Source organism: Clinocottus analis, unplaced genomic scaffold (assembly GCF_023055335.1).
Source record: "Clinocottus analis isolate CAN_PGR_092001 unplaced genomic scaffold, fCliAna1.0.p SCAF_2, whole genome shotgun sequence".
Taxonomy (NCBI): Eukaryota; Metazoa; Chordata; class Actinopteri; order Perciformes; family Cottidae; genus Clinocottus; species Clinocottus analis.
Window position 1 is genome coordinate 20,968,889 of NW_027175931.1, and position 27,783 is coordinate 20,996,671.

The 27,783-nt window shown below is 42.3% G+C and overlaps 1 protein-coding gene across 2 annotated transcripts in view; it reads left to right on the top strand.

Annotated features, from left to right (window-relative positions):
• Positions 1-7,585: 7,585 nt before the first annotated feature.
• The window catches only part of stard13b (StAR related lipid transfer domain containing 13b), a 56,687-nt gene continuing 36,489 nt past the window's right edge, over positions 7,586-27,783 (top strand). The window contains exons 1-5 of one of the 2 annotated variants that reach the window (XM_068584916.1): positions 7,586-7,746; positions 9,189-10,239; positions 15,775-15,918; positions 17,084-17,230; positions 21,990-22,023. In XM_068584916.1, coding sequence (XP_068441017.1) covers positions 9,301-10,239; positions 15,775-15,918; positions 17,084-17,230; positions 21,990-22,023 — 1,264 coding nt within the window. In that variant the 5' untranslated portion in view covers positions 7,586-7,746; positions 9,189-9,300. Of the gene's footprint in view, positions 7,747-8,734; positions 8,781-9,188; positions 10,240-15,774; positions 15,919-17,083; positions 17,231-21,989; positions 22,024-27,783 lie in introns of those variants that run through there. The other variant, XM_068584917.1, reaches the window with a different exon arrangement.

A 27,783-nucleotide genomic window follows, 5' to 3' on the forward strand; every position in this document is an offset into this window, starting at 1 on the left:
TATCTGATGATAATAACGTTCCGAATTTATACTTATTTCTTTCTGAGAGCAAAGTCAGGCTGAGTGGAGACACCATAATTAATCCATGATTTTTCTCTGCATTCATCAGATTTCCTCCTCGTTGTTTGTCAGAACGCTGAACATCTTCATCCTCTCCTCCTCTGAGGCCTTCACCTCCCCTTCTGTCAAGCCGGCTCAGTGGTAGAGGACCATTTATGGCGTCACACTGAAATCATGTCCCACTCAGAGCCTTCACTGTCTCCACTTTCACATTGTGGTCCAGTTTCAAGTGAACTCCACCAAAGGGTCAGCGATGTGATGATCCACTTGCATTTCACATCTTTACAAAATTGTCAACATTTTGACCTATTGGTGCTTTTTATGGTTGAAAAAATATAATGTATGTTTGTTTTTTTTCTCTAGAGAATGCCATAGTTTCCTTATCACTGTAATGATCTGTGATTAGCTACTTTTGGTGCTGGTTTTGCCTCTCCCATCTGTCGCTGTTTTACATTGCTAGCAGGCAGCTCAAGGCTGTGTCTGGCTTACTTTCGTCTGTGTGTGTAGCTGTATAAAGAGTCTGGTGAATGGGGATTAGTGCAGCCCCCACTGGGTAGGGCTAGTGTGCTCACGGGCAGATGAGAATCTGCCAGATTAGAAAAAAAAGATGAGAGCGTTGGCCCCAGGTGCGCAGAAGAAATCCCCTCATAATAGAGAAAGGAGATTAGAGAGCTGAAATCGATGACCGATTTCAACCTTTTTAAAAGGCAATTGAAATAAGGAGAGAAGAAGGAAGAGACTCTCTTTCTCAATACAAGACTCCAGTATATTCTGACATAAACATTGGTCGCTTCATGCAATAGATAAAGGTTATCTTCATTTATTAAACTACAGTTTTCCCTTTATTTCATCTCATCTTTTTAAAGGCCCACACCCCTGATTTTGAATTTAAAAATGATTTATTTGTATGATCCATCACGGTGAACATCAAGTCTGCATTCACTTTTATTCAATTTCCATTCTTGTTGTGATGTGCAGAATAAGAGCAAAGCCTTCTCATCAGTCTGCATGTGATCTGTAACTGTAATGCAGACTTTATGTTTACTGTTATCAATGGCACACATCTAGTTTCAAGAATTGTGAATTGTTATACCATTTAGAAACCAATGAAAACCAATAGACCCACGTAACAACACATCCAAAAATGGATAATGGAAAAGAATGTATTAAAAAAAGGTGAACAAAATGAAGTCGGACTGGAAAGCTGCAAACACGCTGGTTTCTTTAATGTTCGCACCGGAGAAAGAGGAAGCACAGCTGACAGTCAGCTGCAGAGCAGCAGTCGGCCACAGAGCAGCTGCTTTCAAAGCCTGTGCCGCTCTGCGGCTCATTCCTGGCAAAGATAAAGAAGAGGCTGACAACTGCTCGGTTTTGATCAAATTTTCTCTTCTCTCATCGGGCCAAATAATAGCACGCGGAATTAAGTCAGCGCTCTGAAAACCGTTTTTCTAAATCTCAGCATTGTGTAGTCATAAATTACAGCCTGACTCTCTCAGGTGTTTTCTTGTTTTGGAGGTACAGAGTTAAAGCTTGTTCAACCACAAAAGCCACATGTTGGACTTTGCTGAAATAACGTGGCGGACACATATTGTAGGCCTTTAAATCACACAGGGATGTGATCAATGATTTGATGCACGCAATGTGGTTCAACCGAATGAATAACCCCGTCATCTTGGCATGTGTCTTCACGTTCCTGGAAGCAAACATGCTTGTTGTCCGACCACAGTGGGGGGAGTGGGCGGTGTGATGCGTGACTCCGGATTCAAACATACCTGTCAATTACACAACAGCACAATCTCGACGTCGGGGCCCTGCGAAAGCCCCCGCTTCTCACCCTCCGCCTCACATCTCAGAGCGGAAGGAATTCGCTGGTTGATTGCGAGTGCTGGCAGAGCGTGTTGCAGCAGGTGAGGACAGGGGTTGTTGTTGGAGGGAATTAATTTGGGGCTGCTCCCTGGGTGCGATGGTGATGGCCTCCGAGGCAACCCCCCCCCACCCCCCACTCCCCGAAAAGGCTGAGTTGATCCACCTCTCATCATCCCTGGCCTCCTATAATCACATACGTGCTGTGAAATCATTGCACAGTCGTATAATTTACCCTCAACGTTTACATCTGTCCTCGTTATCACTGGATCTGACATATTCTCCAGCGACACTCATTGTGTGGGAATGTCCTCACAGCTGTTCTACGTTTCGCCATCTTGTTGCGAGGCTGTTGCGTGGTAAGCTGTGGGTGCCGCTCACATGTGTTGTCAAACAGTAACCTGTGAGCCAATGAAATACCAAGAGTTGGCGAGGCCAAGAATATGCACATACCTCGATATTTGCCAAGTCCCAAAGCGTTTTTTTTTTTTTTACATCTGATATAAAAAATCATTGGTGCAAGTAGTTCATTGGATTTTTGTTAACTTCTGAATGGGAACATTGCTCTTGTGGTGTTGGCGCTCATGCTGGTGATGATACTATGGTTATGAAAATGTATATTTGCACATATATTATTTATTATACATATATATATTATATATACATACATACATACATATATATATATATATATATATATATATATATATATATATATATATATATATATATATATATATATAGTTTATGTTAATATTTATAGTTGAATTGTGTTATAAACATGTAAAATGGACTCATATACTCTTGTAAGGCCAGGCTGTGCAGTTTTATTTGCTATGCCACATCAGTGGCTCTGGTATGGATTCATGGGAGTACAACGGCATAGAGAGGAGAGTGAGGAAGAGCTTCTGATGAAGAATATGCTGGGGCTGCAAACTGTTTGAATTTGACATCAGGTTCAACACAAATATGCGGTAACTTTAGTCTCTTAATAAAACAAAACATTGAAATTACACCTCAACAACCTCCGACACCATCGGAACAGTGGGAAAATAAAAACCATTATCATAGAACCCACAACAACTTTGTGATGATTTGATCAGCTCTTGGGCTCGAGACCAAGAGAGAACACAGAGAGAAGTGATAATGCAGAACATCTGCCTCGTGGTCTGTGGTATGCTGGGAATCCGATGAGGAGTCTGAAAACAGCAGAGATATTGAGTCAGACTGTGGTATTGCTGGAATGTTTTCTAATGATGTTTACGTTATGTATTGTACTCGTCTGTTTTCCACAGTTGGGAGGTTCATGTTACGTAAGAGTGCTGCAAGCAAAGGCAGGCAAAAAAAAACCCACCAAAGGAGACGTTCGTGCTTTCACACGTACATCCCGTCGATAGAAATGAATGTTATCAGTGTTGCGGGCGCAGATGAAATGCGATGATTTTGCATACTGTAGATGCAGCTTAACCCTGTCACTGTTTGCTGCCTTAACAGACTCGCTCTTGTTCTGTGCAGCAGTAACATGTTGCGTTGCTGGCGGGCAAAGTCGCGACCATACAGCCACATGTTGCAGCAGCACGGCTGGCTGCCTTCTCTTCCCCTCACTTTTAATCTCACTGTGCCATGTGAAGACCACAGGCCATTCAAAACGTCTGCCCCCGTCTTGACAGCCGCGTCGATACCGCTGATAAGAGGGCGAGGGCGAGACGAGGCAGCGAGGGAAATGACAGCGCAGAATGTGTTTTTCCTCACACGCTGCAAAACATTCTCATAAGCCGTAAAGCATTCAATGATCGGATCAATCGGATCTCCATTACTTTCGTGGGAGGGGTTACAGGTTTCTTTGGCTATTAACTGGTTTTGTTTTTAATCATTAAACAATTGCTCTAAAGGTTAATATTGCATTTTCATAACGGTGTGTTTCTAATAGGAGACAAATCTGAAAATGAATGGCTAAACTTGTGGCCCTGAAAGCCGATTAATCTTAATCTTTATTCCATCATAGGGGCCAAACTCCAAAAAGGTTTCTGCATTCCCCACAATGGACATTGACAGTGTCTTTTTGTGTGACCATTATTTAAACTAATCTTAATCTTCACTGTAAGTATTTTATAGAAACTCCCTAAAATAATATGACTGAATTTGCTGTACTGTCTTTAACAGATCCATAATAAACTTAACGATTAGGTTAGAGAGTAAAACATAAACCTTTCAAACGTCTATGCACACCAAGAAAGATCTTTGTGAGAAGTTCCTATTTAGTCAAATGTAAGTGATGTTTTTGATGAGTGGTTTGACAGTGTATCAGACGGCTGCGTAGGGGTTAAATATCTTGCACAAGCTTGAGTCAGGATGTTACTTCTCACACTGTCATATTTTACAACATCTAAAACTCAATCAGACCAGAAGAATTCCCAAGTCGAAACAAATGTGTTAATAGACAAACATGTCGTAATAAAAAGGGTCCATGTCTAGTCTGGCTTGAGAAAGTATTTTGTACCCTCAGGTGTTGCAGTTTTAGTGAATACAATAGGGCATGAACTCTGTCAACTCCGATCTGCTCCAAACTCTTCCAGCTGAAGTGAGCGGTGAGCAGACTGGGAAATTATCATTCTTATCGCTCGGTAAATCAGCCAAAGACAAACAGTAATATCCTCTTCCACTCACATTTGCTTCTTTCTGGAGGGGTTGGCATTGAGCTTCTCCGCCTGCTGAGGAGCTGCGTCCAGGCCTCGGTATGCCTGCCATCTCATACAGTTTGCTTTGGCAGCTGGTTCACAACCCCCTCCTGTCTTGACATAGTTGTCATAGCGGTAATCTGCAGCAGGAGCCCTCGTCTTGTGTTCATTTGGGCCAGCGCGGCTCTACCGCAGTCGGAAAAAGCTACATCGAGGAGATGACATTTTCATTCAACCGCTCGATCAGAACGAAAATCTAAACATGTATTCATAAAAGCCCAATATCACAATTCCCCATCAAAACCTTTATTATCTGCATAACATATGTCACCCTCTTTCCTTAAATCTGATATAAATATCAGGGCCATTTTACTTTGTCCAATATTTTGGATTTATGACTTAATAACTGCAAAACATGTGACATTCCCATCAACATCAGCCGCACTTTGAGAGTACAGTCTTCACTCTTCTTCACTGTATGATGTTGAACATGCATGTCAGGTGTTGTCATTGTTAGCATGTTAGCATGTTAGCGTGCTGATGTTCAGCCCAAGTTCCGATTTACAGTGTCACTGGCTTGGCCATACGCTCTTAGTCGTGTTAAAAGCCACATGGCCCCAAACAAACAGCTAATTATCTTTGACGTAAAAGTGAGATTGTGGACAAGACTCTTGACTTAACACGAGTGTAAAGAAAAGTGTGAAACTAGCAAACAGAATCATGGTGGTGACAGTTGAACGCACTTGAATGAAGTGACAGAGCTTGGAGCTTGGCCAGTGTAAAGTGACTAAACCTACAAAGACTGTGTTCTCTTTTATTTCCTCCCTCTTGCTGCAGGTGCTGATTCTGCCCTCCATCCTCCACGGGCGTTAAGTCTGTGTTTTTTATTTGCAGTGACACAAACAAGGCTGTTTTCATTTCCACCAGAGGTGAGGGCAGAAAGGAGGCTCCGGGGTTAGCGCATGAGAACATCCAGCTGCGTTTGAGCCCAACTGTTCTCACTCCCGCCGGCCTTGAACTGTTTACCTGCACAGCGCAGCTACACCGAGCAGAGAAAGAGACGCCAGTTGTTGAAGTTGTTGTTTTTCAAATGTTCTTCTTTTTTCTTTTTTTTACAGCCGCCACAAGGCACAGATTTTCTCTCTGTTCCCATGCACATTTTCCGCAAGTTACTCGAAAGACATGTTGTACATGTGTGAATGTACGCAGTCTCGGCAAGAAAAGCATTTTAAGATGTGTTGTCTTTTGTTTTGTTTTTTAACTGTGTTTTAGTAATTAAATGCATTTTTGGTTTTCAGTGACCTTTCTTTTAAGAGATTAGTTGCCATAGGCCACACCTTCTGCTCGCCTCCTGTAACCTTTCAATGCAACCTTTCAGACAGTCGGGGAAATGTAAACACAGATATCAAACAAGGACATCAGGAATGTCACTCACTCTGAACAAAAGATCAGGAAACTAACAAAGGTTTGCACACATACATTATCTTACCTGTCAAACGGTGGATGTATTGCTGTTGCATAGCTGCTATGTGGAGTCCGGCTCCTTGAGCAGCTTCAAATACACGACAGGATATTTCTCTCTCTGTCTTTTAGCACTTCTATCTGAAATTTAGTTAGAAAAGTACTTTTTTCCTGCATATTATTAATATAAAAGTACACAAGTCAGTACAGTCTAAAGAAAGATGAGGTGTCATTGATGGGTAAAGTGAGGATATATTATTAGAAAACCAAAAAAAGGGGAAAACAGGACACTTCGAAGCATTGCCGAGAGAGAATGACAGCCACTGGCAGATTGCAAAGTATTTTTTGAATGAGAGAAGTTAGTCAGCGCTCATTTTCTCCCTCCTGGCCAGAGGTCAAACTGAGGCCAAGTGATGATTTGTGGCCGTGGTTTCACCGCCTCTCTCCCGGTGAGGAGACTGAATGAATAATTGAATAAACAAATGAATGAATGAATCACCCCCCCATGCTAGGAAGTCAAGGACTTACAGAATGTGAACCCAGAAACCTTTTCTTCAGCACTTCAGTCCTATCAGGGAGCCCAGAGGGGTTCCTTAAACAACAGGTCCTCAGCCAATGAACATGCAAATGCTCAGACCTGCCCCTTTCATGTTTACTCTCGGTGCTCACTTTCACTCACTTTCACCCACCCATCCCTGTGTGTGGTGCACTTGGCTCTTCCTACATGCATTCATACCTCACTGTAAATCACAAGAGGATCGTTGTTTACTGAGGAAGGCCTCGGCTCACATTTGCAAGATAATTTCTCATTCATGTCAACTGTGCGGAGCTTCTGTTCGACTAATCGTGAACGACAAGCAGAACACAAAGTAGAGAGCATGTACATATTACAGGATTGTTTTGCAATTTCTGTATATTCCCTGACTGTTCACATTTATTTGAGACACCAACAGAATGTCTACAGGGAGTACTTTTCCCTGGCATCCCTGACACTGCATGATTTATAATGTGACGCCGCAATTTGGCTCCTCAGTACAGATTTTCTATATATTGTGCAGAACACAAACTTGAAGAAACATGCTTTAGGTTTCATTTAAGCATCGAATCCTCTTATGGAGATATCACCTTAATCTTTGTATAATGTTCTCCCGTAAATCATGGTGCTTTGCAGCTTTCCCCGTTGACTTGAAAGCATTCCTCGGCCCGGTGTTGTGAAGCGATAGGTTAGGGCTGCAGAGCATCTTGCTCCGGCGGAGTTCGGCCCGGTGAAGCCGGCCATTCCTCGCGGCCTGTTTGTGAGGGCTGGAAACCCAGTTCACCTTGTTACAGTGCCAACCACTGCTCCCTCCTCCACCCACCCACCCACCCTCTCTGCCTCCTTTCTCCTCCTCTTTCCATCTCCCAACGAGTACACACACTCTCTGCTCGTACGCATAATCTGAATGGTTTAGTCACTGCTTGCCCTCCCCAGGGGAAACACACGAGGAGGGGGTGGCGGTTGTGATGACAAGCTTGCCTTTTTAGATGAATAGGCCTATGGGGACACAAGTGTGGCTCTGCAAGGGGCAGTCCAACCCTCTCTGCTCGAACAGGAGCGAGCCTCACTGCCACTGTTTGTTTTTTGGCCACATGCTCTCGGTGACACTGTTTGGGCAACACAGACAACCTTATTTCCACCCCGCAGGTGAGTCTTTTGTTTGTTTTTTTTTTTTTACCTGTGACTCTAAATGGCATCTGCTTATGATGGAGAAACAAATTATAACTTTCTACTCCTCTCTTTGCTAATCCTCCTTTCCTGAGTTAAGAAAGTTCCGCTATAGATTGTTTCTGCGTGAGAGGACTTGTTCGGGACGTTTCTGTTGAAAATGATCCTGGATGATTTTTTTTCTTTTTTCTCACTCCTCTAAATAAGTTGGGATCTTGGCTTGCCAGTCAACATTTCCAGTTCATTTTCACTCTGTGACTCCTTCAGTCTATTTGAATCTGCTCTGAATTCATTTGAGAATAATGAGACTCTCTTTGCATGGTGTGTTTTAAAAGAGGGGTTTCTTGGAAGGAACCCTAATCTCTTGTGGGCTCTCTTCACATTCACTACGAGAACACAGCTCTACAGGGGGCACAATACGCCATTTCATTTAATTATTATTATGCTGTATTCATACTGTGTTTCCTTCATCCAGTCATATTTATAAAACATATCTCCAGTCAGATTTTGTCCAAGGTTGCTTTATCAAAAGTGTGTGTGTGTGTGTGTGTGTGTGTGTTTGTGTGTGTGCGTGTGTGTCTGTGTGTGTGTTTGGATTGTTTCAAGTGTCTCAAGGCCATGGTAGAAGCGCTGCCAACTGCAGCTTTCTCACAGTAACAGCAGAGACATGTGTGTAAATTCATGGAAATCAAGAAACGCTCTGTCGCTGTGTGCAGCAGTTCAAGCAAACACACTGAAAAAGCTGATTGTTTTCTATAGAAATATCTAGCGTATGTCTGTTTGCTGTTGAAACATGAGCAAATTGGACTCAGCAGATCTTGTTCAGGTTGTTTATTTTCAAAAGTCTAGCTTCAGTTACACTGTTATCCCACCCGAATGTGTTCTCAGAGGAAAGTATTTGTGATTGAACCAGAAGATAAGCAGAATATTGCAATTGTTTCTTTTTCTTTTCATCTCTTTCGGATGTCTCAAACCTGTCGGAGGTGTGTTTGAACGGAGGGCTTAATGAAGGGGTGAGTGGGATGTTAACCAAAGTCAACAAGGGACACCTTCTGCCCTGATGAATGCTGTAGCTCGTAGTAAATCACCGACTGGGGAAGAGCAGTCGGATTCCTCTGTGCAGTGATGTCACCACGATTGTGTGTGAAACAGATCCAGACTTGAACAGCCCAGGCTGAGCCAGATGTTGAATTTCACAGCACACTGCTCACTGAATAGTCAGAGCTGTTCGGGGCTGGATGTAGAAGCTTTACATAAAACTCAAACGCAAGTCTTCGATAATTACAGCACACAGAGACATCTAAGACGTATGTATAATTAATCTTGTTGTGCCTGTGTTGTCTTTGGAAATCATCTTCATCTCACTCGCTTGTCAGATGTGTTACATGCCATTCATGTATTTTCATTTGTGTTTATTTCAGGTCATCTGCTGCGGTGCTTTTGACTGGGATTAAAATGGCCATCCGCTACATCAAACACAAGTACCTGTGGATTTATGTTTTGAATTATGAGAAACTGTAGAAAACAACAATAATGGAGATTCCACCTGTGGTGAATTTGGAGGGACATCAGTCTCGGACAGGTTCAGGATTACAGAACATTGCCTTCTCGACACAGAAGTCGAGCTCAGAAAGCTCAGCTCTGTCGGCTAACGGCTCAGCAGACCACAGAGGGGCTTATTGTCTCCCTGAAGCCCGACGCTCGCTGTTGGAGTCGGATGAAGACGAACCCGGGCTAAAGGAGGGTTTTATTTGTGTCAGTCATAACAACATTAAATGTGATGGAGCTTGGTGCTTGCAGGAGTCTGAACAGTCAGTCATTCTCAGTGAAGCGCCGCTGGACCCTGGCCCACTGGTGTCAGCTCAGCTCCACGAAGCGGGTATTGTGTCCACATTACCTCGGACAAATGACAACTGCTGTTCACTTCCTGTTCCGGTTGCAGAAGACCAGGCGTTTCAGAGTCATGCTGGTCAGAACTCGGGATGTGTAAAAACACACTTGAAGATGTTAAAGCCATACTCAAATGGCCATGTCTTTGTGCCTCCAGGGGACCCATGTCCCATCATCAATCTGGACTCCACTCCGACCCTCACTGTCCCTGATTCCAGCCGCAGAGTCCTGGATCTCCCACGGATCGTGAAGCACAAACCGAGCTCCATCACTTTCTCACATTACAGCTGTCCCTCGGGGGCGAACGGCCACGCTTTTGTCAACGAGAGTTCTGACGACGGAGAGTCATCGCTGGAGGAGGAGGACGATCACAATGATGGCGATGGAGATGGAGTTGATGGTGACGAAGATGACGTGTTCCCAGAGTTGCCTCCGAGTAGAGAGATTGTTGTCAATTGCAGGCAGAGGAGCGCAGGCAAGGACAAACAGAAGAGGAGAGCGGCTGTGAGCGCCCGAGCAGAAATCAACCACACGGCTCTAAACTGTTGTTATGAAGCAGAGTTGGAGCCCAGCAGCCAGGAGGTATGCTGCTATTCATTTAAAAGCACTAGGAACCCTTTACAAATATGCATGGAAATTGTCCAAACACCACATGTGGTTTCACATGTCATGAATTGTTTTATGACATTTTTGCACCTTACAAAAAGCACATGTCAGTTTATATATTCACACGTGAAATACTTCAAAACCTGTCATGAACATGTCTGGATACCCTGCGCACATAATTGTGAATTCATCTCTGCTTAATATACATATGGTGTTTCACATGTAATAAATCCACATGAGCTATGAAAGGGAAAATAAATCAAACATTTTAGACAGTCAAATAGAAATAGGCACAAGTAATATAATGCAGGCACGGTTCGGGAAGGAATTATCCAAAGTTCAAGTCAAATAAAATAAATCAGTCAAAGGAACTGAGTATATAAATCGTATAAAAAACCTTCTTTCTAAAAGAAACAAGCTTTAAATTAAGCTGATATCATTGTGCTGGGAGATGATGCATAGTTGTCATACTGTGAGTGTGTAGGAGTACACTGACTTCACATTTGTACCGGTGAAAGGCAGATCCAGAAGGAATGCAGACGGCCTCTGCTTTCTCTCCACTTCCTCAGCAGGCAGCAGTGTTTTGACAGATCCCATTGCACTGAACTTCCTTTACTGAACGGCTCTCTTAATGTTTAACAAATCGAGGGACATTTCAGTCTCTTTTTAACACAACCGCTTACCTTTATTGGAAACATCCTCGAAAGTTCTAAACCCTCATCCCTGATTTTTATTGGCCTTTTAAAGCCTCATATGGACAAAAATATGTTCAAAGTTACAACTGGTGGGAACATATCCAATAATGCATAACTGTCATCCTTTTCTGAATAGTCTGCAGATAGTAGTGCACATGTAAACAGGGCGGAGTAAACGGCTGGTGGAGATTAGCTGCTCTGTTGTTGGTCTGGTGAGATGTTGAGGTAATGCCAGCGTTATGTGCCCAATGACACTCCGCTCTGAATGAGCTGTTTTGGAGAAGAGTGGAGGAATGCATGGAATCCAGGCAGCCTGTTGACAATGGTATCAAAGGACAGCAGGTCAACGCTCCTCATGTCCTCCCACCACAAGCTCTGTTATCATAATGGTGGACTGCGATCTGAGCATCGCTACAGGGAAGTCTACAGTTTCATAGAACACGCTGGAAAGAAAAAACAGAAAGTATAAGAGTGAAAACAAGCTATTTTTCACAACTACATATCACGTTATACACACACACACACACACACACACACACACACACACACACACACACACACACACACACACACACACACATACACACAAGTACATACTAGTAGATAGATTATCCAACCACAGAACCACAAAAATTAGGCCAATCATTTTATGAAAGACCTTAAAGGACCAGTGTGTAGCAAATAGTGTAATAACTATCATAATCACTTGGAAATAAAGATCATGTTTCTGTTACCTGAAAAGAAGTTGTTTATATCTGCATTCATAGCTGGTCCCCTTCAGAGAGCAGAATGAACTGACATTTGAGTCATTTGTGTTTAAAAATGATCAGGAAAACAATGCTTAGAAAGAAAAAGAGTCAAGTACCAATACTCATCTTGAATGGGAGTTGCATAACATAACACTTGAACTGCATCCTTATTCCAACTCTACAGTGTCAAACTTTACAAAAAGACACAATGGTAACAGCGATTAGAACCAATATTCCTAATGTACGCACGCATAAGTCCAACGTATGAGCGAATAAAACATCTGGGCAAATTATTTAAATGCAGAATGTCACAATTGTTGAACTAAATGTTTTAGTTTTGTAGTTTAAGTGTGTTTGTTTACAGTTTGTGACCAAATATTAAAGAGAGGTAAAGTTAGGGGAAAGGCACATTGATGCAGTTGTTAACATTGACCATGTGAGGGCACTGTATGCACAGTGTTTTCACCCTATCATCTCCTGGCTCCCCCTGCTTGCATCATTAAGCTCAACTCTTGAGTAAACGGCCCTAGAAATACACTTTCTTCACCTCTCCTCCCCTCCCCACAGATACGGTTGTGGCTGTGTTCAGTTGCTGCGTTGCATCGGAGGATATTAAGACTGTAATGTATTCCTCCGAGGAGCCAGGTAGCCAATGCCCTTTCGCATGACCGCCCGCTACATTTGGATACCTCCATGGTGATCTCTGGCACTCAGTGGGTGGCGCAGACTAGGCACCGAGCCCAGAGCTCACACACTTAACTCCTCATTTCCATGTCAAAGGCGCTGTGTTGGGGTCCACAATGTGGCCAATTTGCGCTGATAAAGTTATAGTGGGCTCACATTTAGTTGTCCCCAGAAGATAACGTTAACGCATTTATCTAAAGGATTGACTCATACCAGCTCAGTTGCCATGGTGTGAGGACTTCTCACAATTGCCGGGGCCGGAGCGAGGGGAAAGGCACCGAGAGATGAATCAAGGGTAGTGTCTCACTTGAGCGTCAAGCCCTCTCTGGAATTTGTCTCATTCTAAGTAGAAGTGCCGACATTCCTAACCAGCACCTTGTGGGGATGTCACTGAACAGAGGCAGTGTGAATGTGTTCCAGATTTGGCTTGAGCGTGTGCCAGAATGGGGCATCTGTTTCTTGCATTTCTGTGCATCTGACTGCAGGGGTTAGTTAGAAGTCCAGCGCCCAAGATCTGCTCTTTATTTTCTCCATGCAAAATACATGTTCAGACATTTGACTTGGCATATCAAGCATTTTTCACACACATGTCTTCGAAGACTACCGAGGTCCAGCTTTTTGAGAGTTCCAATCATCTTTTCACACAGAAACATACATCGAAGGCAGAGGCTAATTTCTTGTTCATGGGCATTCCAGCAGGATCGGTGCTTGCCATCATAACAGCTTGATTCCAGATTAATTCAAGTAAAAACATAACATCCATAGACTCATAGTCGAAGCGGTCTCTGTCTGGTTTTTAGTCGGAGGGACAGACATCAAGATTCGCTCTGAACTCACATGTGATAACAATTGAATATGCATATGCTACATGTTCCCTTTCATTTGATGCTTAAAGAGTCACTTCAGTATTTTTCAACCTGAAACATATTTTTCCATGTTTTCATGTCTAAGTGACTAACAATTCTTCAAATTGGTTCAGAATTGAGAATCTGAACAGGCTGCAATGTAAGCACTCAGGGGCAATTCCTCACCGTAGAAGGACTTTTCGGGAATCAGTGTTCATATCTTTAAACTAGAATCATATTATGAGGCTTACTGCAGTATTTTTGTCTTACGTATTACAACAAGGGTAGCTGTAGAGCGAGAGTGGATTTGTTATTGACCGGTCTGTATAAAACGTGTGTGAAGGCCCTGCACTTGTTGAGCAGACACAGAGGATTGAGCTGTCTAAACATCCTGATCCCAAGTCAAACCTGTTCTATTCCCTGGTCAGCTTGGAAGGCAGACATATCAGAGAAGGGTAGCATTTCTTTTTCCTCTCAGTGACCCCTGAGGCCTCAGGGGTCAGCAGGGGATTGGCCAGATTTAGATCATTTCTGAGAGATTGAGTGGTAAAAGGCACTCTCTCCCAGTGTGGGGTCAGTCAGCTGACACTGGGTGGTCAGTGGGGGAAATGGACCGTCTGGTGTCTGGTCACTTAATTCCTCACAGTTGAGGGAGAACACACAACAGAATATAAGTTTGCCATTGTGTTGTGGTGCTGCTTCGTGAGGAAGGATTTTCAGAATCCAAGTTCACAACTAGAAAGGCATAATACCCATCTGTGCCAAATTAAGATGTATTTCCAGAGATGTATGTAACCAAACATGCATTTTTGATGATGATAATATTTACAGTTATGGGAAGTCAACGGTGTATGGATTGCAAACACTCTCAAAATAGGTCACATGGTTGGCATGGTGTCATTTGACTATTTTACACCGTGATTCAATGAAAGTACTAAATCAAGTGTCAAACTTGTTTTAGTATGACCTTCAAGATATGTTGGGGGTTTCCCATCAGAATATGTATTGATGAGTCCCTTTCAATGGAATGATTGTGCCTTAAGAGGCTTGATGCTATAAATGGAGTAATGACTTGTTTAGAGGCGACTGGCAGTAATCAAGGTTTAGTCACAGTAATTTGTTTTAATTCCAAAAAAGGAGTTTTTTTATTTGTTGTATTAAGGTGGAACCAATCAAACATTAAAGAGCACAAGATAAACACACAGATGTGTCTATCTGTTACGTCATCTATATTTAGATCATTTACATTCACATTTTCAGGATAGTTATTGTTTAGGATCAGAAATGTTGTCGATTTTACTTTGGACTAAAAGTAAAACTATGAGAAAATAGGCCTCCTCCTCATCTGACCATCGTTGCTGACATACAGTCCGACTTCCTGATGCAACCATATCCCAGAAGGGGCCTCTTAGGAATTACTGTCATTCAGAAATTCAAGAGATAAACTCTAGAAAATCCACTCCGCAACAGTTCTGGGATTCTTGAAAATGGTCCAGACTGATGCTGTAGAAGAGTAAGCATCACGCCGCAGCGTGGCGCCCTCACCAGGATTAACATTGTTAATTTAGGCTTTGGTGACTGAGGTGCATCTTCCCGATTTATGAGGCTGGACCTCAGACACAGCTCCTGTCGGTGTGAGGATGGTCTATTTATATACACAGTACGTCTGGGGAGTAGTGAAAGCCAGTGCAGGGAATTCCATCATGCTCTGTATGGCACACATGTCTGGAGCCTTCCTCCTTTGCTCTTTCACCCCGAGACACAGCAGAGGAGATCACATTTCCACGTGTGGCAGCAGTGAAGTCCACTGATGCAGCATCTGCAATTTACAAGATACTTTTTGGGGGTTTGCCTGTAACTCTTTTTCACTTCGGGGCAGAGTGGGACATCGACAGACGCTTTCACCTTACTGAAAGCTCTCATGTGTTAAATAAGTCTGGGAAGGATGACAGGCAATTACTGAACTACCTAATGAACCTGATTTTACCCCGGATTTCAATTACTGCTACTGCGGGATTGAAAGTCACATTCAAAAATTAGTTTCTGATTTTGAAGAAGTTTAGCTGAAGCGTAAAATTAAGATACAAATCGATTTAGATGATGTGTCACCAGCTCTACTTGACGTTAACCTCAGATGACTGAAAACTAGAAATGTGCTTAAGTGTAGCTTCTGTAGAAACGTGTGTGTGCATGTCGTTTGTGTCACTAAATAAGGCAATTTTTTTTTCTTTTAATTATTGCTGCAAATTCAACTTTCCATCACGCAAAAATCCTGCCATTTTGGAACAGAAACGCAGATAAAATGAGACACAACATACAAATGGTATTGATTTTAATATGCAAAAAGTTGTTTTAAAATGCTTCAAAATAAATAAAAAAAATATATAATGCAATTCTAAATATTCATCAAGTAATTATGCTTAAATACACAAATTCTGCAGACCAAACCTTGTTAATTGCTGCAATTGACTCAATGCTTTTTTTTGTGCAGCAGTCGCTTGTCTTGGCTTAAATCAGTGCATCTCTGAATACCAACAGGAGTCCCCGCAGGTCACGTCTCCCTGGTCCGAGTCAATGAGCCATCTCATGAGGAAACTCGACCAGCTTAATCTTGACATAGAGGAGGCGCTGAGTGCAAACTCCTCCCCCTCCGACACACCCTGCACCGCCCGCAAGAAACAGGTGAGAGTGTGTTCACACAGCCCTGCATCATGACTGCTGTCACTCAAGTGAACGCCCTACCTCCTGAGGGTTTGACTACGAGTTTTGGACTTGATTTGATATAAACGCAGAAATGAACTGCGTTAAAAAGCAGCATGTGGGACCTATGGTATGCGCGGACTGTCACGCTTGGTACTGTACACATTCCTGTGAATCAGACGCTGCATACTTGGTCATGCTTGTAAACTCCGGCGAATCGATTCACTTTGCTCTGTTAGGAGAAAATCCTGATGGATTACGCGGACCTGCAAGAAACAGGTGTTCATCGGAACTTTATGTCCTGCTGAGTTTTAAAAGTGTTCGGGTTTAGATTCAAACAAGCTCTCTCAAATCCATAAACCCAGTATGTGAGGGAGGAGATTCAGTAGGCCAATCTCTTGTGAGTCGTAACTGTGTCTGGGACTTGGGACATATGGGGATATAGTCTGTCTGCAACACTACGCGCTTTGTCAGGCCATTTTATAGTGTCTTTCTGACTTTAGTCAGTTTTATGATGTAGGTCTGCAGCTCTCAGATGTGATACTGGAGTGTAAAGGCTTTAGCCGGGTCAGAATGGTGCGGCGGGAACAGACAGCCATTGTGCTTTTGAGGTTTGCGACTGGGACCGAGCAGCTCTGTCCCTAAAAAAGGACTCTTCTCATGGTGGCATGTTTCATGAAATATCCCACCAGAGTTAGCATTTGGGAACAAAAGTGCTCTTTCGGCGTCCATATGTATGTACTGCACAGAGGAGCTATTGTACTGGAGGCAGTTTGTATGATTTGGTCCATTAGGAATGGTTGAGAGAGGCTCACATGCCTCCTAGGCATCTGCATAACCATCCCAGGCATTCACTATTACTTGCTTTAACTAATGACAGGCGACGGGGCAGGACAAGACATCTTTACTGGGATATTTGACGAGGACATAATCTCTGTCCTCTCAAAAGAAGATCCGCACATACAGGCTCTTTTGTGCGTCTCTGTCAGGCTGAATTGAGAGTGGAGATTTCACTTCCCCAGCAGTTGACCTCAGCCTCTTGTTTTCTTTTCCCCTGGCCACCGTTGAGACCATCCTGTCCCAGTCTGCTCGGCCAGACGGAGACGGACCCGGTCTTTGAATTTTTGTTGTTGTGATGTTGTTGCAGTGTGGTGCTGTTTCAAAGTCCACGTTGAACCAAGCCCTGAACCACCAAGTTTTCCAACGACCAGGCAGAGGGGAATGTCCGAGCCAGGACAGGTCCTCTGCTCCTCGCGGCGCCCCGATGGGAACAAGAGCAGCAACCAAGAAGAGGGTGAGTTTCTCTGAGAATAGCAGCTTCCTTGCAGGGGTCCCACGGTTTCTGTGAGTCTGTGAGACATCATGTAGTTCAGGCAGAGTGTCCAGTACCTGCAGACTTGCTATATACAGTTTTGTTGTCAACTTATCTTCTTATCTTTAAAGCTGTGAGCTGCTACATTCCTTTGAATCGAACTCCACAGCTGGCTTCACATGTTTTATTTTCTTTAGCTCAAATCTGGCTTTTTTTTAGGGGGGGCTGCAGTGACCTAGTTACTTCCTGCACTGCACTCAGTATTTCTACCAGCCAATTCAAAGATCTTGTCTGTCCCTAGATGAAACTGAAAAGAATCTAATGAAATTCAGTCGAGGCTTTTGGTCTTTGTTTTTTGTTTTTTTTAAAGTTTTGATTTAGACGTTTATGTTTTTGAAAAGATGCTGAGGGTAAAACAACCAACGACTGCTTCATCAAGAGAATATGTTTCACTTTTACAACATATTTCATCAGCTTTCTTTCCTAAATTTAAAAAAGTCACACTCTGTGAAACCTATATTTTACGTCACATATCTGACCACTATGTCACGATCAGAAGAAACATCACAGATTGCTAAAGATGAATCCATCTTCGGTTAGCTGAAATTCAGACATTCCATCTGTTCAGCTGCTCTTCCCTCTACATCGGTAAATATTTTATGTTTTCACTAGGAATAAGGTCAGCTTAGACATTCTTAAAAAAAAGCAGGACTCACTTCTGCTGGACAAAGTATATAATTGTCACTATTCAGCGACCCTAAAAGAAACAGACAACTGAGAGATTTGCAGAATGCAGGGCGGGTTTAAATCCAAAGCCTTTCAGCTCGCAGCTTTGTGCTGTCTTGATGGCTCTCCTGTGATGGGATGGCAAAAAAACTTTCTTACACTTTCCAATTTAATTGAGCGATATCATTTTTCACCACGCTAACGTGTGTTTGTTTTTTTTTAAGACCACATTTTGTAGACTACAGAAGGTTGAAATCACACAGAAGGTTCTTGGGGTGAGACAGAGTTGAACTTTAAAAGTGAAAAGACATTATTTTGTCTGTGAGTACTGGGTACTTGAAATAAAGTGATACTTACTTCTCAGATGTGTTGTCATCTATCTTTTTGTATGGAACCCAGAAGGTAAAATGATAGCAGCATGGGCTCAAATGTGTCTGGAGGACAGCTGTGAATGTACAAATATGTTAGAGACAAGAGTGTTTTGACTACGGTGTAACCGTGAGTATAATGAGATCACATGTTATTCAGTGGTGAGATGTTTTCGGGCGTTTGTTGATTATATGTGATACATATTCATTAGAAGTTATAAAAAAAAATATTTTTACAAATCAAAATTGCTTAAATAATGTTGATATTGAGAGTATTTACTGCATGGGAGACTGGGTGCTCTGAAGTCTAAAAATTAGGGAAGGATGATAGTTTCTTATCAGTTTAAGAATAGTTTAAATTGAAAGGTTTGCCGTTTCGGGAAATATTTAGTTTGCTTTCGGGCAGAGGTTATATTTCTTGCATAGAAGAAACAGGGAGAAACAGCAAGCCTGGCTCTGTCCAGATGTAACCAGATCCCCATACCAGCAACTCAACACCAGCACACAAATGAACATATTCGCAAAATTGTCAAACTATTCCTTTATGTTTGTGCAATAGTGTGACCCTGTCAAGTTTCCAAAAACCGATGAGATGAAATATCAGCGCCTTTGCACATGTAGAGAGTTCCTCTGAGTCTTACATAAGAGCTCTGGAGTCCGTATAAAACCTCTGACAGCAGGAAGCGAGAATGCGATACAGATTGAATCACAGTCTCGGAGTCTAAGAATAAACAGGCCGAATGTGTGAGCCAGTACACTCTGCCTGAACGGCAGGTATGGATTTACTGAGAGATGCTTTATGGATGTATCTGGTAAAGGTTTTTGGCACTTACCCGACAACCTCTGACTCCCCCGCCTCTGAATGATCTCTAAAAACTGGAATGCACCTCACATCTCCCTCAATCTGGTGCACATCATGCAGGCAGAGCTAATCTTAGCTGGAATGTGTTGGATGTTGACAAAGATTTTGTATGATGGAGGGAGATATGTATATTTATATACGGTTGGTCATTCTTCACATCATTACTTACACAATGTATATATGGGGATGGTATGCACCTTTAGTCAACAGACTTCATAACAGCCATTGTCCTAATAAATATGTTTCAATAGCAAAGGGAAAAATCTGGAATTTAGAATAACCACAGAGAAGTGCTTTGGTCATATCAAGGCATCGATAGTAAAGAGACTCTTTCATAAACAGTTCAAAGATCCTTTTAGTAACTATTGGTCAAACAAGACAAGCAATGTGAAAACATGATCTTGGGCTCTGGAGAAATGTAACGGCCATTTTTTCCTGTATTTTCTAATATGTCATGGAATAAACCATTAACTAGGGAAATAATCAAGACAAGTGAAAACAGCTTAGCTCTTGTTGTATAAATGTTGCTAGTTCTCTTTACCTTGCTGCTCAACATAACGTTAAGGCCAGCTCTTTAATGTGTTCTCGTAGTGGTCGCTAGAGATGTATTTGGCCTGAGGATTCTTACTTGAATTGGTATTGACAGAACAGGCGACACGCTGTCAATGGGACTGACAGGCCCTGAGACTGCCCTGTTGACTCTCACTCAAGGTGTCATTTGTGCTGGGACAGCAACCATCATTCACCCACGCAGACCTGCCACTCCATGTCAACATGGTTGTTGGCGAGAGCAAAGACAACAGCTCTGAAAGGGACTCCTGCTGCTCCTGCGTGGAGGATGTCACTTTTCCTGACCTGCAGCATTCGACATGTGTCCACCATCTGACTGCCAATGGACTGAGCTACGCCGATGTGTTTAAAGTGGGTCAGCGCTCGAGATATGCCAGGAGGAAATACTTTCTCTGGGCTGTTGAAAAAAAAAAGAGGAGTTATGTTGGAGTCTTTGAAGCCTTGTCAGATCAGCACTTGTCCACTGGGGCCCAGCATTCATTTTTTGGAGTGCTAATTTTTGCAAGTTTATTTCTGAAACTGGGTCTAAAGCTGATCCGTGGAGACTCACTCATCAGGTCCGTTGCATTTCCTTCTTTCCAAAGACACGTGTAGGTTTTGAAAGAACAGAGAGGATGGCCGTTCATGTGTCTGTACATTAAACCCTGCCTTTGAACTCAGTTTGAGAAGTGTTTAGATTCTGTCAGACTGTGCCAAATCTCACGGTCAATAATGAGTGGCTGCCCCTTTACCGCTTCCTTATTGAATCAATGGTAAAAAATACATCTTTAAGGGTCTGAGACATACATTTATGTCTTGTTTTTCTTGTTTCTCTGTTAAGTAAGAGTCAGAGACATAACAGCACCTACTGGAGTGGTTGAGCATGCTCACCCTGGAACCACATGCACACCCTTGGTTATTTAATATAACCTGCCAGAAATGTCTTGGCTGTGACTTTCTTTGCTTTAAATCTTCCTCTCCATCTGAATAGATCAAAACTGGACTCCCGGGTGTCTGCTTTCCTCCAACCTCATGTAACAAAAGACACAAAACCACCTGTCCTTTTTAATCCAGCCAATTAGGTTGGTGTTGTTTTTTGTCACAGCAAAATGGCCGCCATATAGGTCGCTCATCTAGCCAAGTGCTTCTTAACACTGCAAGCGTTTCTCCAGCCATGACAACAGTAGGGGTCCACGGCCCTCATGAAACATGCAGTCCACGACTAACTTATTATGTTGAGTCCACCTATGAAACCTTTGCAGATGCATTGATGGACGTTTGAATCGGCACCAGGTGGGCTGATTGCCAAGGGACCGTCGTGATGGAGAGTCAACAGTATATGGCAGACCTGCAGGTTGGGAGCTTTTGCAGCGTTTTGTCTCTGCCAGGGTAGACAGTGGAACAGTGAAAGCAAACAAGAGCGTAAATCAGACCAGTGGGGCACTGAGGGGAAATGGAGGGGAGAGCTTGGCAACAGGAGGGCAAGCAGTCCTGACCGGTCCAGATTGGAAAGACTCTTTCAGTGCTCTGGCCTCTGGCCGTCATTTCAACTCCTGCCAAATTAACCATTAAAATCAAGGACCTCTGTCACTCAGTGTTTTAAGCATAGATTGTTTCCAGGACATCACCCATTGGTTTGTGGACTTTTTTATAGCCTTAAGTTTTTTTTGGGCATTTTGGCCATCGGCATCTTGTTTTTTTGCAACCAGTGAACGGAAGAGACCATATTTGGACTTCGAAAGAGTGACGCTTTGTTTATTTTAGCAGGAACAGGTCGTATATATCATCCATTTCCTAATACCACTTTCCCAAACACAAAAAGTGCAACAATCTTCAAAGTTTGAATCTCATGGTGTTTCCTTTTCATTTCGGACTTAAGCTGGTGCCTCTGAGTTAACGAGTGCTAAATCATGCCACCATCGCTGCTGCGGATTCTCTTCATTGACTTTCATCACGGCAGTGATTGCACTTCAGAAGAATGCAGGGTGACATCCTCGATTCCTGAATTCAGGGAACTGGGTGTGCGTCTCTAATGGTTTCCACAGCCAAATAATGTAACATGATTTTTCACAGTTGAGCCACATTCAAATAGCCAAAGCCAAAATCAGAATTTCATTGCTGTTGCTCTAATCCCTCTTCCATGGTTTCAGCTATCCACCTCCTCGTGATGTGTACTCTCAAAATGATCTTACTGCGCTACAGTTTCTAATAGCTTTTTATTTTCTTTGTCTTGTAGATGTTTAATAAGACGACCAACGCAGCAGGGGCAGGTAAGACTATATTCATGTTTTTCCAGCAGTTTTTTGATGCATTGTGCTTGCATTGCTCGCTCAGAAGATACCACTAATCTTAAGATTAGTCAGTTATGATCCCTGAGCGTTAAATATCTTGTCTCTGTTCGTCATGAGCCTGAGACGCACTGACAACCATGCCTATGTGCTCAGTGCATGCTGGGATAGCACCCAGTGACCCAGGTTTTGCAAGTAGAAACGATCATCCGTAAATGTGATGACAGTAGTGACCGTATGGATATTAGAAATCTAAATAAATATTCATCTGTATGGCAGAGACACACTGCCTGCATGCTTATACTGTATTCCCTTTAATTTAATTGTAAATACATTCACTGGAATTGTAAAGGAAAGTCCAGTCTTGGCACTGATCCTCGAGTATACTTTGGTTCCCATTCCAGCAAGAAAAGGAACCTTGTTGCCGAAATGTAGAATTTAGACTCTGTTGCAATGTGAAATTTCCTTTTACACATGCTGAGGACAGAATTGGTTCTGTTCTTAACTCAACTTCATGTCTGAATCAGTTTTTAAGCTTGATCTTTTAATGGAATCTGTTCAGTATGGGTCGGCAGTCAACACTGTACTGCGATTGACACGCTGCATGCTACGCTGTGGTCGGGCACGTCATGAAAGTCTCCCTGCAAGTGGATCCTGCTCTGTCTCCCGGCTGTGGGCACGGTGGCATTGCTCAGGCTTCAGACAATGTTAATAAGACTGACAGCCACAGGTGTCAGCTCCCTTCCTCCCAGCCGGTGTCTCGAGAATGTCTCTTGTTTTAAAGGCCCTCTATATATTGGTCACTCCGGCGGGATGCAGTTAAAATTAGGCTGCGTGCCAGATCATTGTTTTATGTTTTGCTGAGGGGAAATATTTGGCCTGTGTGATGTGGCCCTTGGGGGGCAGCTGCAGGATTTGGATAGATGCCATTTTGGGCTCAGGTTGCACTCTCACATGACCTCTGTTGTGCAAGATGGTTAAGCGCAAGTGGACATTATAGTCTGGAAAAATTCCATGTCACTTTTATGCAGCAGTTGTGTGGTCTGCTGGTGTGTATGAGATATGCGCTGTGACCGATCACTGGTCGTTCCTAACTGTAATTCTTGGAAACCATTGTGAGACCACCATGAATAACATCAACAAGTTTGTCAACACGGCTATGAGATTCTCCTCAAATACATTCATCATTCTATTTTCCCAACCTATGATTTTTATAGCTAGCTGCGTATTGAAGCACATGCTTTCTCTTTCAGCCGGCTGTCTTGGCTGAAATAAACCAGACGAGAGATGGTGTCACTGTCAACTTTATATATTTAATCATGAAGTTAATGAAATCAACATATGGCTTTAACTGCAATCTAATAATAAAATAACTGAATGAGTGATGAATGTTGTAAAAAGGACAAAGCTGGCAGAAAGCCAGACACATTAGGTGCGATATTCCCTGTTTGTATTTTACAGCTGGGCTGAGGAGAACTCTTTTATGACACGGATACGAGGTGGCCAGATGGTTCTCAGTATCGTCCATAACAATGCTGTCCGCATTATTAAAATGACATTGTCCAGGAGAGGAAAGCACATTCTTTGGGTCCAGATCCAAAATAGCAAAGCCGTAGTGAGAAAATCGTTTGTATTCTGCGCTATGAATGTGCAGCGTCTTTTTACTGCTCTCATATGCACATGGTCTGCACATTCAGTGTGTTTGCAAGTGCACACCATTTCCAACGACAGCTGCCCGTAAATAAAGCAATCCGTATTTCTGGTTAATAGCAAGCTAATAAAGAACAACCTCTGCCATGAGTATCCATTTAAAATCTTGAATATATATATATATATATATTTAAAAGGAACCTTGTATCTTACAAGCTCCCAATTGACCTTTTGGCAATAAAGATCTGTGGAGAGTATGTTAGTCTATCATTAACTAGCATTAGCCCTTCTATTCTCCTGAAAGTACATGTATAAACATGATGCTTTTACTTTTTAATAATTGCAACAGTGAATAAAGACCTATCTGACAAGGTCGTTCCTTAATTTCATTGTTTTCTTTCTCGATGGCCAGGTGATGAGGTGGTTTTACACTGTGGGCTACAGTTTCTATCTTTATCTCTTTAACTGTTGAATCAGTTTGGCAGCTTGGATATGTCCTTCAAATGCATACAGTTGATGCAAGACGTGCAGTAAGGGACCGTGTGGGCTCCATGGTAGCTCTGACAACTTGACGGAGTAGCATTGGGGGATGGGCTTAGTGAAGGGTAAATGTACCTTTAAGACAAGGGATCTTTTTAGCATCTTAAAACATGTATACATACATGCAAACATGTAACCCTTATTAAACATTTCCTATATTGTATAACACTTATATTTTGTTGATCAAAAGCAAAAGTGGTCGGTCAGACTTGACAGACAAAATTTGAGGACTCTGCAGGACACATTAGGTTTTTTTTTAATGAACTTTGCATTTCACTCAGCTCTGTTATAACAGCCTTGAATTATGCTGCACAATGGCCAGTTTGTGTCATAGTAACCACACCACCATTTAGGAATGATAAAAGGAAAAGAGTCTTTAAAAATAGTTTTGGGGGATTTTAAAACTCTTCTTAGTTGTTTTCATTTTTTTAATACTATGTGAGGAATTTATGGAAACAAGACACAAGGCCTTTTAGCTCACTTGACTTGTTGTTTTGTTTATCCTTAGGCAAAAAAAACAAAACCCAGAGCTCCATCCTGAAACCGCATATGGATATACTCAGAGAAGATTTGGTCTATGGAGGGAGGAAGAAAAGCTTAATCCTCCCTCTCAAATGTTTATTTTTTGAAGGCATTACTCAGCGTGTGTATCGAGCATTTTTCAAGTCTGGAGTAGATGATGGGCCAAAAGTGCCTTATTCCCTCTCGCATAGCGTAATTTGTATGGAAATATATTCCCTCCCGTCTCTTTAATTGCAGTGTGGAAATGAATGTCTTCCTCTGGCGAGAGGAGGCAGCTATGGTCATCCTGCTGTCTTTAATCAAAGAATTCATGAATCCGCAGTGACACGGAGAGCTCCACATTCGGCCACAGCTACAGTGCACATCAGGCTGCATTCATCTGTCTGGCACATTTTTAGTCGGAAGATATTTTGTAATGGCTACGGTTATGATTTCGTTCACAGCTAATTTATATATTTTGTAAATATATTTGTGTTTAACAGGAAAATAAAGATTACAGCCGAGAGGTTAGACAAACAGAAAGATGGACAGGGTCCAAGGAGAAGCAGTTACACAGAACTCTGTGACTTTTAACTTGCATAAATAAATGGTCACGTGCTTTGTTATGATAAACATCACCTTCCCAAACACCAGTCTGAGGGAAAATGAGGCTTAAACAGCACGCCCTGGCCCAGAACTGTCAGGACGAAGTTGCCCACTCTGAGCTTTCAAACAGACAGACTGTGTGCATTTACACAGATCCTCTCTCTGAATAAATATGCTAATCTACTTTCAATGTGGAAATCTCCTGCTACTGATTATAAGAAAAACAAAGAGGAAACTCTGTGAATCCCTTGGAGACTTCTTTCTATTTGTAAGGGAAGTAACGTTAAGCCCTGTCTCTCTCACACATTGGTGTGAACGATTCCCAGTGAAAAGAGGGAACGGGGATGTGTTCAGTGTTTTAATCTTGCCGTGATTCCTTCGGTGGCTGTGTCAAATGATGGATTCCCAAATGCAGCCTTGCTGCTTTTATTGATTGTCTAATCAAGCTGCAAAGTGTTTTCCCAGTGAGAGAAGTGTCTTTGGCAAGTGCTCCAGGCTGGGAAAGAGGAGGATGAAATAAACTTGAACATGTGTGATGTAAAACCAGAGAAATGTGTAAATTGAATATCCCCTTGGCAAAAAAATATTTCTAGTAAAATACAGATGTTATTGGTGAGATTGATATATTTAATTTGGTTTTGTTTTGCCAGAATTTCTATTGATAATAGGAATAGCGGTGGGGTTTTGGCGCATCGTGCACTTTGCATATAAGAGGTCAAATGAATTGTAAGAAGTACTTTTCCTTTAATTGTCTTTAACGTCTCAGTAAGTGTGTCTGGTGTTGCTGTGGGTCATTATAGTGTATGTTTATCCACAGTGGATTGCCGTGTTTAGTTTTGCTCCATCCAGCAACTCAAAACATGTACAAAAAAAAATCCTTCGCTGTAAATTATGAGATTTGATGAGAATTTGACCATGTTATTTATTTATGTGAGACATCATCACATATTTTTTTCCCCTTAATCTACCAGCCTTGTAGTTGTGCCATGACTCCTCCGTGGGACCTCAGTGAGTATACACTGCCATATAAATCACCAGTCCTGCAAGAGATGAAACAAACGTGTGTATTGTATAATGTTAATAGCGACTAATGCGTTACAGCAGGGGTGTCTGATGCTTTTGACTCAGCTGTTCCCAGAGTCCAGGCCTGCAGTCTCACCCCGGGTCACTGCCAGCTGATGGAGGCTGACTGTGACCTCAGGCAGCTGCAGTGTCTCTCTTTCTCTATCTTTGGAGGCCTGTTTCAGACCATACTAACGCACATCACAAAACAAACCAAAATCATATTTAAGACTTTGGATGTTTTGAGTTGTAACAGGATTATGAACCATGTTGATAGTCACTGGTCTCTACTGGATTCTGACCTCAGCACTGTTTTTATTATGACTTTTCTTTGTTGCGACAGAAAATGTGCACGCTTAAGCCAACAGGGGAAATCATGTTTTTTTTTTTTAACAAATATATCCTTTTCGATGAATTGTACCATACGCCATTCATCTAAACTTAGGATCACTAATATTCTGTGCGGTCCATGTTCTTTCACACCAAACTGGGGGAAAACATTTCCATTACATTACATTATATTTCATTCAGCTGATGCTTTTATCCAAAGCGGCTTACAATAAGTGCATTCAACCATGAGTACAAACTCAGAACAACAAAAATCAAGAAATTCCAATTTATTCAAGAAGGCCAAACAATAAGGTGCTATAAGTAAGTCCCCTTTAAGTGTCACTAAAGTGCTACTTTCTACAGTCAAGATAGAGTCGGAAAAGATGTGTTTTTAATTTGTGTTAAACATTTCTTTTGATTTGATGCCACGTAAGTGGAAACTCTGTTATCTAAAGTGTTCTTTACCGCTGTAACATTCAGATGTGAATTTAAAGTTGTGTCCACATACTCATGGTCTTATACAGCCTCACACTCATCAATTGGATTGACGGTTTCTGTTTCTGTGTCTGTGAGCACAGATGTGATTCTTCTTCCTCGTCTTCTTAGTGAAGGGAACACGAGAACAGCCATGATGTGAGACAAAGAAGTTTTTAAACTTGGTTGGAAAGGAGACGTGTCAATGAATGGCTCTCTTTCTGTCGCCCCCTAGGAATATGTGTATATTATAAATGGCTTCAGTATTGATCAGAAAAGTTAGCATCACACATTTCTTTCCACCATAATGTTTGAAAATGGCTATTTGATTACTTCGAGAAAGACCTGGACATTGTGAAAGGCCTTGATTTAAAGCCTGCAAATAGCTGCACGAAAAAAACAGTTTCCCTCAGATTGCGCCGTGAGTTGTGCTCCCCGTCTGTCCGTTTGGTAACAGGTGCCAGATCAGTGACATCATGCGCTAAATATATAAGCAAGTCGTCATTTGTAGATCCAGCTCAGACTATAAAGGGTGCTGGCATGACGAGTGCATGAAAAATTCCACACATGGAGAGATGG